Below are 13,382 nucleotides of genomic sequence, written 5' to 3' on the forward strand. Positions count from 1 at the left end.
TAAAAAATTATCTCAGGACTTCCCTGGTGGTCCAGTGGTTAAGACACCCTGTTCCTGATGCAGGGGGCATGGGTATGATCCCTGGTCAAGGAGCTAGATCCCCCATGTTGTGGGGTGTGGCCAAAAAATACATAATAAAAATTATCTAATTATCCTTATTTAGGTATCATTTTCCATACAGTAAAATGCACCCATCCTAACTGGATAGTTTGATGAGTTTTGCAAGTGTATAAACTTGTTTGGAGTATGACTGCTTCTTAAGGTTGCAGGTTCCCTGCCCCAAGTCATTATATCAAGTCTGCATTCAGCAGGAAAAAGGGGAAAGGCGGAAAGCATGAACTTGCTGTCTTTCTTTTTTGAAACAAGAGGACAGTTGTTTTTCCTCGAGGCCTACCAAGTACTTTGACTTGTAGCTCATTGGCCAGAATTGGGTCACATGGCTATTTGTGTCTCTGAAGAGACGAGTACTTTTTTAATTGAGCATGCTGTGCCATGCCATGCTGTGCTCAGTTGCTTCTGTTGTGACTGACTCTTTGCAACCCTGTGGACTGTAGCCCACCAGGCTCCTCTGTCTATAGGTTTTTCCAAGCAAGAACACTCGAGTGGGTTGCCCTCCTCCAAGGGATCTTCCTGACCCAGGGATCAAACCTGTGTTTCTTAATGTCTCCTGCTTTGGCAGGTGGGTTCTTTACAACTAGTGCCACCTGGGAAGCCCTTAATTGAACATATTGCCCCCCAAGAAACTAGGGTCTGGTTAGTCAGAAAGAGGATGAAAAATAGAAATCAAATAGGAATCTGTGGAGTCCTGTCTTCAGGTGTTTACTTAAAAAACTTCTCCAATAAAGACATCTGTTTTCCAGACTAGTCTTATTAACATGACAGACTTGTATAACATATTAGTGAGAGAGAAGTCTAAATCATTTTGTGCAGAAGATTTATAAAACATTTTTTTTCTGTTTTGTTAATCATAAGCCAGGAACTCAATTAAAATAGATTGACCCAGTTGTGAGGAAAATTGACAATAAGTTAACTACTTTAGCTAAAGTGTAACTTTTTTTCTTTACATGCATAACCGGCTATATCAGATAATGTTTTTATGTGATTCCTGCAGTTGTCTGTTAAATTTGTCTCCATTTACTAACATTTTGTCCTTTCAAATTTTTGTAGATTTAGAAGCTAACAGACTTTTATTGTAACTGATTATATAGTAGGAGTCTAGTTCTCTCCCTTAGTTAGAATGACCATAATTTATTATTCTTATAGAGACACTTTGGAGAATGAAAAGATGTTTTTCGTTACTAAGTTGGGATGACAGCTCTGAACTGGGACTATACCAGGCAAATCAAGGTCATAGAATTATCCTGTATGGGATATATAAAATGATCCTGATTCAGCAGTGATTGACTGCTAGAAGAGACAAACAATAAATATTGGTATAAAGTGAAAAATACAGAGATGACATACAAAGGACTTGGGAGCATGACTGAGGGGGTGCTTAGAAAGAGTCAGGAAGCTTGAGTTGTGATTTCTCTGTATATTTTGTATATTAATACCTTATCAGATACATTGTTACCAAATATCTTCTCCCATTCAGTGTACTGGCTGTTAATTTTGTTGATGGTTTCCCCTGCTGTGCAAAAGCTTTTAAGTTTCAGTAGGTCCCATTTATTTTTGTTTTTGCCCCCCTTTCCCTTGGACATATCCAAAGACGTACTGCTAAGACCAGTGACAGACAGCATACTGCTTGTGTTTTCTTGTAGGAGTTTTATGGCTTTAGGTCTTTGGATATGGTGTGAGAAACTAGTCCACTTTGATTGTTTTGACAGATATAAAGGACGTTTTGCGCATGAATAGCTTGATTAGATAGAACTTTTCTACAAATAATTACAGGTTTTTCTCAAGAAAGATTTGGAAGAAGAATGACTAGAAGTTATTTTTGTAACTCTTGTCAACAACTTTTTAAATTTAACACTTGATATGCACCCTAATGATATCAACTCTTTCTTCTATCAGGCGTTTAGCATATTTCTGCTATTCTACATAGTGTTCTGTATATGAGGCTTTTTCTTATGTTAAATTATTTCATGAGGATATCTTGGCTTCCTAGGTGGCTCAGTGGTAAAGAACCCGCCTGCCAATGCAGGAGACACAAGAGACTGGGTTCGATCCCTGGGTCGGGAAGATTCCCCTGGAGTAGGACATGACATCCCATTCCAGTATTCTGCCTGGAAAACCCCATGGACAGAGGACCCTGGCGGGCTGCAGTCCATGGGGTCACAAAGAGTCGGACATGACTGAGTGACAGAGCACACATAAGGATGTCTTGGGCTTCCCTGGTGGCTCAGATGGTAAAGAATCTGCCTGCAATGCATAAGACCCAGGTTCAGTCCCTGGGTTGGGAAGATCCCCAGGAGAAGGAAATGGCAACCCACTGCAGTGTTCTTGCCTGGAGAATTCCATGCACAGAAGAGCCTGGTGGGCTCCTTGATAATACATTTTAAGTAGTATTAACATACTAAAAGATAGGATTCTCATGATGCCTCAGTGTTTCTATATAAAAGGATGTGTTAATTTTCAGTCACACAAAAAAACAATATGCTCATCACTTTCATAGCTTTAGTATTCTTCTTCGTTCTGTTATTGTAGTAGTTTTCTTTAATTTCCATTTTTCTGATTACCAGGAAAATATTTTTCTCTGTGTATACTATTGTATAAATTTCAATATTAATTTTTAAATTACTATCTTTTTTACTTCTTTCTGTTCACATTTCTCAAGTAAAACTGCTAAGTAGTTTTAAATAAGTAAATATTTAAGAAAGCATGATTGTTATTTTTACAAATAAGCCTTGTAATATTTCTCAGACTAAAATTAGACTAAAATTACTTTCCACGTTTGCCTTTCACATGAATGTTTCATAAATGTGCTCTTCAAGCTAATGTCCACGTTAGTGATACCCACTGTAGCTAATTTTTGTTCTTCCATCTTATACAAGAATTAATGTCATGTTCTTAAAAAACAAGTCATGAAGTTTGTGGTGTTCTTATCAATTATTGCTCATCTTGATACTTGATCTTATCAAATATTGCTCATCTTGATGAAATTGAATTATACTTGTCTTTAAAACTTAGTGATATTAAATGAAGAATTTTACTCTCGGACTGAATTTTTGAAATTACCTTTAAGCTTGTAGTGTCTAACTTTTCTTTAAATTTAGTCTTTTCTATCGTTATCTAAAGCAGTTATTGTATTCTTAACCATCATACATTATTAGGTTCTCTATTAACATGACATGGCTTTATTCTAAGCACTTATAATCTGAATAAATGATTTCTTTCCAAAATGAGATAATAAAGCTGTCCTTGATGAAGAGAGAAATGGATTTCTTCTCTTTCTCACACAGTTTGAGCTTTCCAATTCTAAAAGCTCTCTGTTTCTTCCATCAGAATTTTGCAAGAGGGCCAAGTGAGGGAAGCATGAGATTTTGAAAACTACCACATGCGATCAAATGCACAGACATCAGGCCTGGTGGACCTATCCACTCCAAGTTGCCTGAAATACTAGCTTGTGCTGTGCCTTAAAATTTTAGCACCTCTTCTACTTAATTAGCTGGCTTACTTTAGTGGGCTGGAGGGTCTTGGCCACTTGCCTGCTCTTCCTGTTTGTAACATTGGCAACTGGCATATGTTACGTTGGCAGGCTTGAAGCAGTCCAGAATTTTATTTGAAGTTGGATTAACTATATAAATTTGACCTGGTTGCATTTGAGGAAGGATTATTTCTAAACACTAACTTTTGTATCTTAAAAAATTCATGTAGCAAAGAAGATTCAAAGGAGTATAAAGTGAGAAAGTCTGCCTTCCACACCCCTAGTCCTATAGGTAGGCACTGTTAATGGTTTCTTGTGTAAACTTTCAGGAATTTCCTGTGCATATCAAACTTTATCTATATGAAAAAATATATTTGATCTATTCTTTAAAAAATAGCTGTTATAACACTATTGTGTACCTTGCTTTTTTGACTTAAATGTTTTCTAGGTACCTTTCTACGTCAGCACATCGAACTCCATTCTTTGTAACAACAGCTTTAGAATGTTCTAATTTTTGCCACAATTCTCCAGTGGAAATCCTTGTATGTAATGCATCTTTGTGTACTACCTATGGGCTAAATTCCTAGGCATAGAATTTCAGGGTCAAAAGGTAATGTTAAATTAGTCTCCAAATTTGTATGGAATTTATGAAAAGCACCTATTCCCCAGATTTTGAAAGAGTATTGAAGGAGAATGAAATTAGGCTTGAATAAGATGTGCTACACATATCTAAATTACAAAAGATACTCACATACAAGTATTAGACCCTCTCATTTGACTTAACACTTATACTTTTTTCTTAATAGACCTAAAATGAAAATTCATCACCTTGGCAACAGAGATTAGGTCAGTCCTCAAGGAAGAAATGCTGTTCTTTAAGAAGTGGTTTAGAATTGGTTACAAATTTTGAAAACTTAATGTTATAATGGTTTTGTATCTGTAAACTTTACGAAACTATAAATGTAAGCATTTATTTCCCTTTAGGTTTTAGCAAGGAATTTTCCTTTTGTCCCTTGCAAACTTGGACAAAATCTCCATGCCTCTTCCTCTACCTTCATAGCAACAGTATCTTCTGCAGATTTGATCCAGATTCAAGGAATGTACCATCTAACACTCACAGTGCTGGCATGATCAGAATGGCTTTTTGTTTGATAACTGGATTTTTGATGTTTAAAAGTGCCGAAATATCTCACAGGGGAAAAAGAAAAATAGCCTTGTGGATCATATATTTTCTTGCCTGGTCATTTAGTTTTTCATATTTTTGTTTTCCAGATGATTTTAATGAACACCTATGTAATATTTCCACAGATTTCAATGGGACAGATGTTACAAGATTTTGGAAAATTTCTTGGAATGTTTCTTCTTGTTTTGTTTTCTTTCACAATTGGGCTGACACAACTGTATGATAAAGGCTACACTCCAAAAGAACAGAAGGACTGTGTAGGCATATTCTGTGAACAGCAAAGCAATGATACCTTCCATTCGTGAGTGTCTTTTAAATTTTTAGTAAACATATTTCTTTCTGCCCTGTTATGTGTGAATTCATACCTATAGAACTAGAACTGCATATTTTCTTTAAGATATGCCTTTTGAATAAGAAATACTTACTTGTCATGAATCATTTGATAATCATCAACAACAAACACCTTCAATATGCCAGACACTGTTCTAAGTGCTAAGTAAATGAAGTATCAGTGAGCAAAAACTACTCTCATGGAGTTTATTTCCTGGTGAGGTGATACAGGCAGTAAAATTAAGAATAAGACATGAAATTAAAAGACACTTACTCCTTGGAAGAAAAGCTATGACAAACCTAGATAGCATATTAAAAAGTAGAGACATTACTTTGCTGACAGAGGTCTATCTAGTCAAAGCTATGGTTTTTCCAGTAGTCACATATGGATATGAGAGTTGGACTAAAGAAAGCTGAATGCTGAAAAATTGATTTTTGAACTGTGGTGTTGGAGAAGACTCTTGAGAGTCCCTTGGACTGCAAGGAGATCCAATCAGTCCATCCTAAAGGAAATCAGTCCTGAATATTTACTGGAAGGACTGATGCTGAAGCAGAAGCTCCAATATTTTGGCCACCTGATGGGAAAAGCTGACTCATTGGAATAAAGATCAGGAAAGATTGAAGGCAAAAGGAGAAGGAGGAAGCAGAAGATGAGATGTTTAGGTAGCATTACCGACTCAATGGACATGAGTTTGAGCAAACTCAGGAAAATAGTGGACAGGGAAGCCTGGTGTGCTCAGTTCATGGGGTCGCAAAGAGTCGGACATGAACTGAACTGATATTATACAATATTGATAAGGACCAGTAGCCCAAGGAAAGCTTGAGCCAAGGAGGATTTTTGTGTAAAAGGGTGTGTAGCTTTAGTTAGATAGGATGTTAAGGAAGCCCTCACAAAAGATGGCGTTCAAGTAAAGCTATAAAGCTGGTGAAGGATCAAGCCATGAAGAAGAATCTGGAGGGAGAGAGCTGGCAGATAAGGGAATGGCAAAGGCAAATGCCCTGAGATGAGGGTGTAACTAGCATGCTCAAGGAGAAGCCAGGAGGCCAGCCTAGATGGTACGTAGTGAATCAGAGGAAGAGCTGTAGGTTAAATCAGGAAGGTAATGGGGAATTGGGCTTCCCTCGTAGCTCAGACAGTAGAGAATCTTCCTGCAGTGGAGGAGACCTGGGTTCAGTCCTTGGGTCGGGAAGATCCCCTGGAGAAGGGAATGGCAACCCACTCCAGTATTCTTGCCCGGAGAATCCCATGGGCAGAGGAGCCTGGCGGGCTATAGTCCATGGGGTCAAAACTCATGACTGAGTGACTAATAGGGAATAAGGCACATCAAGATGGCAGAATAAGAGGACATGGAGCTCACCTCCCTCTACAAATGTATCAAAAATGCATCTACGTGTGGAATAACTCTCAGTGAAAGTCAGCTAGAAATAGACAGAAGGACTCCAGTACAACCAAGGCTGTAAGAAAGGTACACACGTAATCAGGTAGGATGAGAAGAAAGTGAGTGATCAGGACCCGTACCCCTATGGGGGGATTCAAAGGGAAAGGGAGATTACACAGGTGGACACTCACCCTGAGGAGTGAGTGGGTCAAGCCACAGACTCTCCTAGTCTGGGTTCTATGCATGGGAGACTAGCTGCCTTAGCTGGTTGGTTGGAGAATCCCTGGGACACATAGGAAGACTGGAGGAGCCTGGACTCCAACTCATGAGGAGTGCAGGTGCTGGCTTGCCCCTGGCTAGGGCAGAGGGAGGTCTGCCCTAGTGGCTGCCAGGTTTCCTGTGACCACTCACTGCTCTCCCCAGCCTGAACTGAGCAAATACCCTGGCCCTGCTCATTCTACGTCACAGCATGTCCCTGGATCTAGGGCATCAGGACCTGGGAAGAGACTCAATCTTGAGACACAGAGGCAACTCAGTGTAGCCCAGGGGAGGAGGCAGTCGCTCTTGTTGGAGCTTACTCCAGGGGCACCCTGGAAGCAGTCCATAGTTCTGACAGCAGCATAGCTGCTGGGTTTCCTGTGACCACCTTGCTGTGTGCCCAAATCCAATCTGCGTGAATGCTCTGGCCCCACTCGTTCACACCACAGTGCAGCACTCAGTGGCCATGACCAGGGAAGAAACACAACCACGGGCCGCATCTGAGTGGAGCCGTGGACACTTAACGCAGGTAGCGCATGGGACTCTGTAAGTACACGAGCCCCACTTGCTTCAGCACGCCCCTTCTTTTTTTTTTTTCATTTATTTTTATTAGTTGGAGGCTAATTACTTTACAATACTGTAGTGGTTTTTGCCATACATTGACATGAATCAGCCATGGAGTTACATGTGTTCCCCATCCTGATCCCCCCTCCCCCCTCCCTCCCCATCCCATCCCTCTGGGTCTTCCCAGTGCACCAGCCCTGAGCACTTGTCTCATGAATCCAGCCTGGGCTGGTGATCTGTGTCACCCTTGATAGTATACTTGTTTCAGTGCTATTCTCTCAGAACATCCCACCCTCGCTTTCTCCCACAGAGTCCAAAATTCTGTTCTGTACATCTGTGTCTCTTTTTCTGTTTTGCATATAGGGTTATCATTACCATCTTTCTAAATTCCATATATATGTGTTAGTATACTGTATGGGTGTTTATCTTTCTGGCTTACTTCACTCTGTATAATGGGCTCCAGTTTCGTTCATCTCATTAGAACTGATTCAAATGAATTCTTTTTAACGGCTGAGTAATATTCCATTGTGTATATGTACCGTAGCTTCCTTATCCATTCGTCTGCTGATGGGCATCTAGGTTGCTTCCATGTCCTGGCTATTATAAACAGTGCTGCGATGAACATTGGAGTGCATGTGTCTCTTTCAGATCTGGTTTCCTCGGTGTGTATGCCCAGAAGTGGGATTGCTGGGTCATATGGCAGTTCTATTTCCAATTTTTTAAGGAATCTCCACACTGTTCTCCATAGCAGCTGTACTAGTTTGCATTCCCACCAACAGCAGCACTCCCTTCTTTTGGGGCAAAGATCCTGGTGTGGGGAGAAGAAAAACACACACACTTAAAAGGAACAGATCCAGCTCCAGACTGACTCTCAGGGCTTCTACTCCAGCAGCTTGGAGTAGATCCCACCCCTGACCACAGGGTGGTGATGGCCACTGAGCAGAGAGGATGTCCCTTCTCACACCCTGCATGGGCTCTAGACCTTCCATTTCCAGCCACTCCCCCCACCAAGGTGAGAGCTGCCAGCACATCCTGAGGAGAGGTTGGTGTTTGCATCAAATCCAGCCATCCCACCAAATCCTATGGGGACACCCATAAGAACACCTCTTCAAGATCAGAGTAGGCAACTGTTTCATCTAAATTCATAGAGGCAGAGAAAAGGCAGAGGAACTACTCTCACTTGAGAAAGTAAGAGAAAAACCTTGAAAAAATAATGAAACAAATAATTAACCAGATAATTAACCAAATAAATTAACCAGATAAATTCAAATCATTGGTAATAAAAATGCTAATTAGTTTACATCAAGAGAACATATCTAAACAAAGATCATTTTAGCAAGGAACTAGAAAATATAAAAAAAGACTCAGAACAAAAATAGGCAATTCAGTATGTACATCTATGGTTAATTCATGTTTATGTGTGGCAGAAATCAAGCCAATATTGTAAAACATCATCAATCAATTAAAAATAAATAAATATTAAAAATAGACAATTCAATATCTGAAGTAAAAAAACACTGATTAGCAGACTGCGTGACACAGAAGAATACATAAGTGGTCTAGAAGGTGGAATAATGGAAATTACCCAATCAGAACAGCAGAAAGGGAGACAAAGTGAGAAAAAGCTAAAGCAGTCCACTAGATTTCTAGGATAATATTAAGCAAACAAGCATTTGCATAATAGTTCTAGAAGGAGACAGAGAGCGAGAAGGGGATTGAAAATGTATTTGAAGACATTATGCCTGAAACTTTCCAAAACTTGAAGAAGGAAATGGATATCCAGGTACAGGAAGCAAAGAGGGTCCCAAGAAAGGAAACCAAACAGACCCACATCAAGACATATCATATCATAAGTAACGTGGCAAAAGTTAGAATTCCAAAGGCATCAAGAGAAATATAGTCCTATACAAGGGAATTGCGTAAGCTTATCAGCTGATTTCTCTGCAGAAACTTTGCAGATGATAGGGACAGTCATGATTCATTCAGTGCTGAGAGGGAAAAACCTGTACCTTAGGATTCTCTACCCAGCAAGATCATCATTTAGAATAAGAGAAGAGATAACAAACCATCAAAAACTAAAAGAATTCATCAATATGAAACCTACCCTAGAAGAAATGTTGAAGGGTCTTCTCTAAATGGAAAGGCAATAAGAATCTATAGGAAAGGGAAAATCACACTAGGAAAGGCAGATACAGAGTAAGGATTGAAGATCACTTTCAAAAGCTAATACATAGATTAAAAGAAAAAAACATATAAAAGCAACTATAAATATAGTAAACAGTTGAGAGATAATCATGAAGATGTAAAATATGACATCAAAAACCATGTGGATGAGTGGGTAAAAAAAGTGTAGATCTTTTAGAATGTGTTTGAACTTAAATGACTATCAGTTTAAAACAAGTAGGTATAGGCCAATGTATATGAGCCCTATGGTAAAGGACCCATCAATAGATGAATGGATTAAGAAAAACACACACACACTGGAGTGTTACTCGACCATAAAAATGAAATTCTGCCATTTGTAACAATGTGTATGGACCTGGATAATACTATGTTTAGTGAAATAAATCAGAGACAAATACTATATAATATGGCATCTAAAACATACTACAAATGAATGCATATGCTGAACGGGATAGAGATTCACAGACATAGAAAACAAACCTGTGGTTACCAGAGGGGAGAGGGAGGTGGGGTTAATCAACTATACTTCAAAGAAAAAAAGGAAGGGGTAAAAAGAAAGGTAATAGGGTCTTGTAGGACCTTGTTAGCTCTTGTATGGACTTTGGGCATAGGAACTTGAGAGCCATTTGAAGTTTTTGAACAAAGAAGTGGCAAAATCCTGTTAAGTATTAACAGGATCATAGGCTGCTGTGTTGCAAAAAGACAGAATAGTAGTAAGAGATTAAACAGAAATGGTTTGTCTTCCTTTTGAGTTTGTTTCTTTGTTTACAGTAAGGCATATCTGTGATGCTGGGTCCATCCTTAGTTATTTTACAAAATATCTATTCTTTATGTAATGTTGTATTAATAATTCTTTATTTTTGCTAAATAGCTGCTTAAAATTCCTTTCAAATAGAAATATAATTGTCTTCACAGGTTCATCGGCACTTGCTTTGCTTTGTTCTGGTATATTTTCTCCTTAGCACATGTGGCAATCTTTGTCACAAGATTTAGCTATGGAGAAGAATTACAGTCCTTCGTCGGAGCTGTTATTGTTGGGACATACAATGTTGTGGTTGTGATAGTCCTTACCAAGCTGCTGGTGGCAATGCTTCATAAAAGTTTTCAGTTGATAGCAGTAAGTAGTCATTCTTTTAAAATTTTTATATTCTCTTCAGGTCATACCAAATGTATATAGTAGGTAAGACAACCAAAGATTTAAAAGAATTAAGAATTAGTATCTTTTAATAATTAAATGTAAACCTTTTAAAAATGTAAATAATGTATATTAATTGCATGTCTTGACAAAATTTTTACCTCCAAGGTGTGGACACATTTGAACAGTTTTGAACAGTCCTTACCAGTCCCACCATGTGTGTACGCGTGTATGCATGCCTAATCATATCCTGTGTTAGTTTTTCATTTGCCTCTTACAGAATCATGAAGACAAAGAATGGAAGTTTGCTCGAGCAAAACTGTGGCTTAGCTACTTTGATGACAAATGTACATTACCCCCACCTTTCAACATCATTCCTTCGCCAAAGACTATCTGCTATATGATTAGTAGCCTGAGTAAGTGGATTTGCTCTCATACATCAAAAGGCAAAGTTAAACGGCAGAACAGCTTGAAGGTAAGAAGTTAAATGTTTGAACTGCAACGTGATAATTTTAATAATTCCTAATTTCAGATGTTTCCTAAAGCATAAATATACAGAGTCCTAAGGGCTAAGATTTATGTTGTTTTATACTAACATGTTGTAGTCATAAAGCAATTAGCGAAACAGCTTAAGAAAACAAGGGTTAAGCCTGTCTTTTTCATTCCTGTATCCCTAAAGCATGGCATAGAACCTATCATAAAGTACAGATTCAATAAATATTTACTGAAAATGCAAGAGAGGTGTGATTTTTTTTCATGAATTCTCATCTCACAGTTTTAGAACAAGGAAAATATTCAAGAAATCTAGCCTGTCAGCATAAATAAAGAGTGACTCCCAGAGTGAACTCATATTTTTTTCATTCTTTTTGAAAGTTGTTTAATATATGGATAATTCAATCCATGTTGCTATAAACCAGGAGTTGGCAAACCTTTTCTGTAAAAGAGCAGATAATATTTTAGATTTTGTGGGCCATGACAAAATTACAGATTTTATGTGGGTAGTAATATAACAAGAGAGAAATCAAATTTCCACAAAATTTTTATTGATGAAATTAAAAATATAACAATAATTGAGTAATACTTATTTGTATATAATATAGGTCCATTAATGAAAAGAATGGAATTCTATTTTGGAATAACCCATTTTTAATCAGGGTTCAAAGTTAGTATTCCCCATCATCAGGTTAGTTATACATGTTCATCCATAAGAGCCACTCTTAGCTCATAGGCTGTCAGAAATAAGAAGTGGGCCATATTTGACCTGTGGGTCATAAATTTTCTAATCCCTACCATAAACTAAGGATTTTAAACTAAGATAAGCATACGGGTAAGTGAGTAAAACAAATATGCAGGGCATATTTATTTGAAACACGTTGAATATTATTTTGTAACATCAAGTGGCAAAAATATCATCTAATAAAGCATTACAAATATGTATTTGTATCTGTAAACTTTTTAAAAAAATTCACCTCTTTTAAACATTTTTTATGTACATTATTAGTATCATATTATTTTGTTTTGAAGGAATGGAGAAATTTGAAACAAAAGAGAGATGAAAACTACCAAAAAGTGATGTGCTGTCTAGTGCATCGTTACTTGACTTCCATGAGACAAAAGATGCAAAGTACAGATCAGGCAACTGTGGAAAATCTAAATGAACTGCGCCAAGATCTGTCAAAATTCCGAAATGAAATAAGGGATTTACTTGGCTTTCGGACTTCTAAATATGCTATGTTTTATCCAAGAAATTAGCCATTTTTTAAATTGTGTAGAGAATAATTTTCAATATTATAAATCTAAAAGACTGCATTTGCATAACTTACAATTAAATTAATAAGATATATATTGAAATAAAGAATTATGTAAAAGCCATTCTTTGAAATATTTATAGCATAAATATATGTTATGTAAAGTGTGTATATAGGATTAGTTTTTTTAAAACCCTCTGTCAGTGGCTTTTTGCAGGAGTAAAACAGATTGAGTAGATAGATTTTATTAGCATGCTGTTTAGTTTTCTTGTTTAAATAGTGCTTAATTTTTTTTCTTTCTGCTTAAGAAGGGCAGTTAGAACTGTCTTAACTATTGCCAGAAGGTTTTGTAAAAATGAAGATCAACAAAGGTGGGCTGATCTTTCATATGACACACTTGAGATACAGAAGTCATGTTTTAAAAATCTTTGTTTTAGGAGTTTACATATAGTTCAGTATTTATTGTTTCAGAATATAGGTTTGCTTAAAACAGTAGTCTGTTTTGTTCTTTTGTTATAATCTTAAGCAGAAAAGATAAAGCCCTAATGAATATTTGAATCTATTTATGTGTCTATACATTAAATTCACTTCAGTGTTTGTCATTGTAATATATTTACTTTTACATGGTTGTAATCACTTTATTATTTTTTTTTCCATTTATTTTTATTAGTTGGAGGCTAATTACTTCACAACATTGCAGTGGGTTTTGTCATACATTGACATGAATCGGCCATGGAGTTACATGTATTCCCCATCCCGATCCCCCCTCCCACCTCCCTCTCCACCCGATTCCTCTGGGTCTTCCCAGTGCACCAGGCCCGAGCACTTGTCTCATGCATCCCACCTGGGCTGGTGATCTGTTTCACTATAGATAATATACATGCTGTTCTCTCGAAACATCCCACCCTCGCCTTGGTTGTAATCACTTTATATCTTTAATTTTTCTTTTTTCACTTAATAGTATTTTATATATATTTTTTCATTTATTGATAGGGTTAGTCCACATATTTAAATT

At 37.5% G+C, this 13,382-nt stretch overlaps 1 protein-coding gene across 7 annotated transcripts in view; it reads left to right on the plus strand.

The window, feature by feature from the left end:
• TRPC1 (transient receptor potential cation channel subfamily C member 1) overlaps positions 1-13,095 on the plus strand; it is a 59,070-nt gene extending 45,975 nt beyond the window's left edge. For 5 of the 7 annotated variants that reach the window (XM_043875485.1, XM_043875490.1, XM_043875484.1 and 2 more), the window contains 4 exons: positions 4,859-5,070; positions 10,400-10,601; positions 10,900-11,094; positions 12,144-13,095. In XM_043875485.1, the coding sequence (XP_043731420.1) occupies positions 4,859-5,070; positions 10,400-10,601; positions 10,900-11,094; positions 12,144-12,371 (837 nt within the window). In that variant the 3' untranslated portion in view covers positions 12,372-13,095. The remainder of the gene's footprint in view (positions 1-4,858; positions 5,071-10,399; positions 10,602-10,899; positions 11,095-12,143) is intronic. The other 2 variants (XM_043875486.1, XM_043875487.1) reach the window with 1 other exon arrangement.
• The last annotated feature ends 287 nt before the right edge of the window (positions 13,096-13,382 follow it).

The sequence above is a fragment of the Cervus elaphus genome, chromosome 19, assembly GCF_910594005.1.
Source record: "Cervus elaphus chromosome 19, mCerEla1.1, whole genome shotgun sequence".
Taxonomy (NCBI): Eukaryota; Metazoa; Chordata; class Mammalia; order Artiodactyla; family Cervidae; genus Cervus; species Cervus elaphus.